Here is a 2,971-nt window from a genome sequence, read left to right on the forward strand (position 1 = left end):
AATATTTGTAATTATACTCCTATGATTATAAATAGAATGAGTACAATGACTAATCACATCATACCCAAAATTTTGAAACTATGATAAGATTTTATTTTATTTTTTGTCTAAAAGAGACTCGCTCATATTTAACTCTTTCTAATTTAATTGACATCTTAATTAACAAAATAAATATCAGCTCACTTTTGTCTAACAATGTTATTTATTTATTTTTAACTATTTAAATCTTAAATTATTTTTAAGTATAAACATAAAATAATAAAATAAAATCTTCTTAAGAAGACAAATAAAAGCCTAGCTGTCCCCTATATAAATAACAAGCTGCTTATATTTCAAAGCCAAAACAATCATTCTTGTTTAGATGCATAATGGAGCCTCACTTTAATCTCTTCCTTCCATTAATGTTGCTAATTGTTACTCCTTTTCTTTTACTTTTTCTCCATGTCAAAGCTGAAACCTCCTCCACCTACATAGTCCACATGAACAAATCCCTCATGCCACAAGTCTTCACAAGCCATCATAATTGGTATGAATCCACTCTTGATTCCACAAAATCATCAAAAAGTTTAGTATACACTTACAATCATGCCATGCATGGATTCAGTGCAGTACTATCAGAAAAAGAGTTAAACAACCTCAAAAAATCTCATGGTTTTGTCACAGCTTACCCTGACAGAACAGCAACGATAGACACAACACACACCTTTGAGTTTCTTTCATTAGACCCTTCAAAAGGGTTATGGAATGCATCAAATTTAGGTGAAAATGTTATTGTTGGTCTTATTGACACTGGTATTTGGCCTGAAAGTGAAAGCTTTCAAGACAACGGCATGTCGAAAAACATCCCAACAAAATGGAAAGGAAAATGTGAAATAGGACAAGATTTCAACACTTCAATGTGCAATTTGAAGCTAATTGGAGCAAGATATTTCAACAAAGGTGTAATTGCATCAAAACCAAATGTCAAAATCAGTATGAACTCACCTAGAGACACACAAGGACATGGAAGTCATACATCATCGACTGTCGCCGGAAACTATGTCAACGATGCATCATTCTTTGGCTATGCAAAAGGTGTAGCTAGAGGCATTGCACCAAAAGCTAGAATTGCAATGTATAAAGTCCTTTGGGACGAAGGACGACAAGCCTCCGATGTTCTCGCGGGAATGGACCAAGCAATTGCTGATAATGTTGATGTTATTTCAATCTCTTTAGGTTTTGATAATGTTTCACTCTATGAAGATCCCGTGGCAATAGCTTCATTTGCAGCCATGGAGAAAAATGTAGTTGTTTCATCTTCGGCTGGAAATGAAGGTCCACATCTTGGTACTCTACACAATGGAATCCCTTGGGTTCTAACCGTGGCCGCAGGCACAATCGACCGAACTTTCGGTAGTTTGAAACTCGGAAACGGCGAAACCATTGTTGGTTGGACTTTGTTTCCTGCTACTAATGCTATAGTTGAGAATCTTCAACTTGTTTACAACAAAACTCTATCATCATGCAATTCAATTAGTCTCTTAAGTGAAGCTTCAACAAGAGGAATCATTGTTTGTGAAGCACTTGAATCAGTTTCAGTGATTACCCAAATCAATGCTATTACTTCAGCAAGTGTAGTTGGTGCTGTTTTCATCTCAGAAGATCCAATACTTCTAGAAACAGGAAGAGTTTTTTCTCCAAGTATTGTGATTAATCCAAAAGACAAAAAGGCACTTATTCACTACATAAAAAGTGTTGAGTTTCCAATAGCTAGTATCAATTTTCAACAAACATTTGTTGGTATAAAACCAGCACCTGCTGCTGCTTATTACACTTCAAGAGGTCCATCAAAAAGCTATCCAAGAGTCTCGAAACCTGATGTAATGGCACCCGGTTCCAATGTTCTAGCCGCATATGTTCCGAATCTATCATCTGCTAGAATCGGAACAAACGTTTTCTTGCCGAGTAATTACAATCTTCTTTCAGGTACATCAATGGCGTGTCCACACGCATCAGGCGTCGCGGCTTTATTAAAAGCCGCGAAACCTGATTGGAGTTCGGCTGCTATAAGATCAGCAATAGTTACAACAGCCAATCCGTTAGATAATACGCAAAATCCGATATCGGATAATGGCAATCCATCTCAATATGCTTCTCCTCTTGCTATGGGAGCCGGTGAAATCGATCCTAATAAAGCATTGGATCCTGGTTTAATATATGATGCTACACCACAAGATTATGTTAACCTCCTTTGTGATTTTGGTTACACGCATAATCAAATATTGACTATTACAAGATCAAAAAAGTATAACTGTGATAACCCTTCTTCTGATCTTAATTATCCTTCTTTTATAGCTTTGTATGGTAACAAAAGAAGAACAATGGTGCAGAAGTTTTTGAGGACTGTGACTAATGTTGGAGATGGTGCTGCTAGTTATAATGTTAGTGTGAGAAAACCAAAGGGTTGTGATGTTAATGTTTTGCCTGAGAAAATGGAATTTGGGTATAAGAATGAGAAAAAGAGTTATTCTGTTGTTGTGAAGTGTAAGAGGAAGAATAAGAAGGAAAAAAATGTGACATTTGGTGATATTGTTTGGGTTGAAGAGGGTGGTTTTGGACGTAATGTTAGGAGTCCTATTGTTGTGGCACCAAGTGACTTTGTTTGAGTGTGCAAGTTTTAGGTTTCTTGTTTTGGCAATCACTTTGTAGGGTACCCTTCTTTGGGACTATGAAAATAATCAATAAAATTGGAAATTGTTTCATTGAATTAGGTGGATGAATAATTTAATTTGCATGACTTATAAAGATTTTAGAATTTAGACTTTTAGGGTTTTGAAGTGACAGAATTAATTTTATTATCAAAGTCTAATAATAAATTTTCAAAAATAACTTATAAAAATAGGTTAAAATTTCTATAAAAAAATAGTTTAGCATTAGTTTTTATCTTGTTATAGAGATAATGGTTAGTAGTTGTAAATCATTCTTTACTAAG

The 2,971-nt window shown here is 34.9% G+C and overlaps 1 protein-coding gene across 1 annotated transcript; it reads left to right on the forward strand.

The window, feature by feature from the left end:
- Window positions 1-368: 368 nt before the first annotated feature.
- LOC127098002 (subtilisin-like protease SBT3) lies at window positions 369-2,645 on the forward strand. Its single transcript, XM_051036500.1, has one exon. The coding sequence runs from the start codon at window positions 369-371 to the stop codon at window positions 2,643-2,645; it is 2,277 nt and encodes a 758-aa protein (XP_050892457.1).
- Window positions 2,646-2,971: the final 326 nt, after the last annotated feature.

This window comes from Lathyrus oleraceus, chromosome 6 (assembly GCF_024323335.1).
Source record: "Lathyrus oleraceus cultivar Zhongwan6 chromosome 6, CAAS_Psat_ZW6_1.0, whole genome shotgun sequence".
Taxonomy (NCBI): Eukaryota; Viridiplantae; Streptophyta; class Magnoliopsida; order Fabales; family Fabaceae; genus Lathyrus; species Lathyrus oleraceus.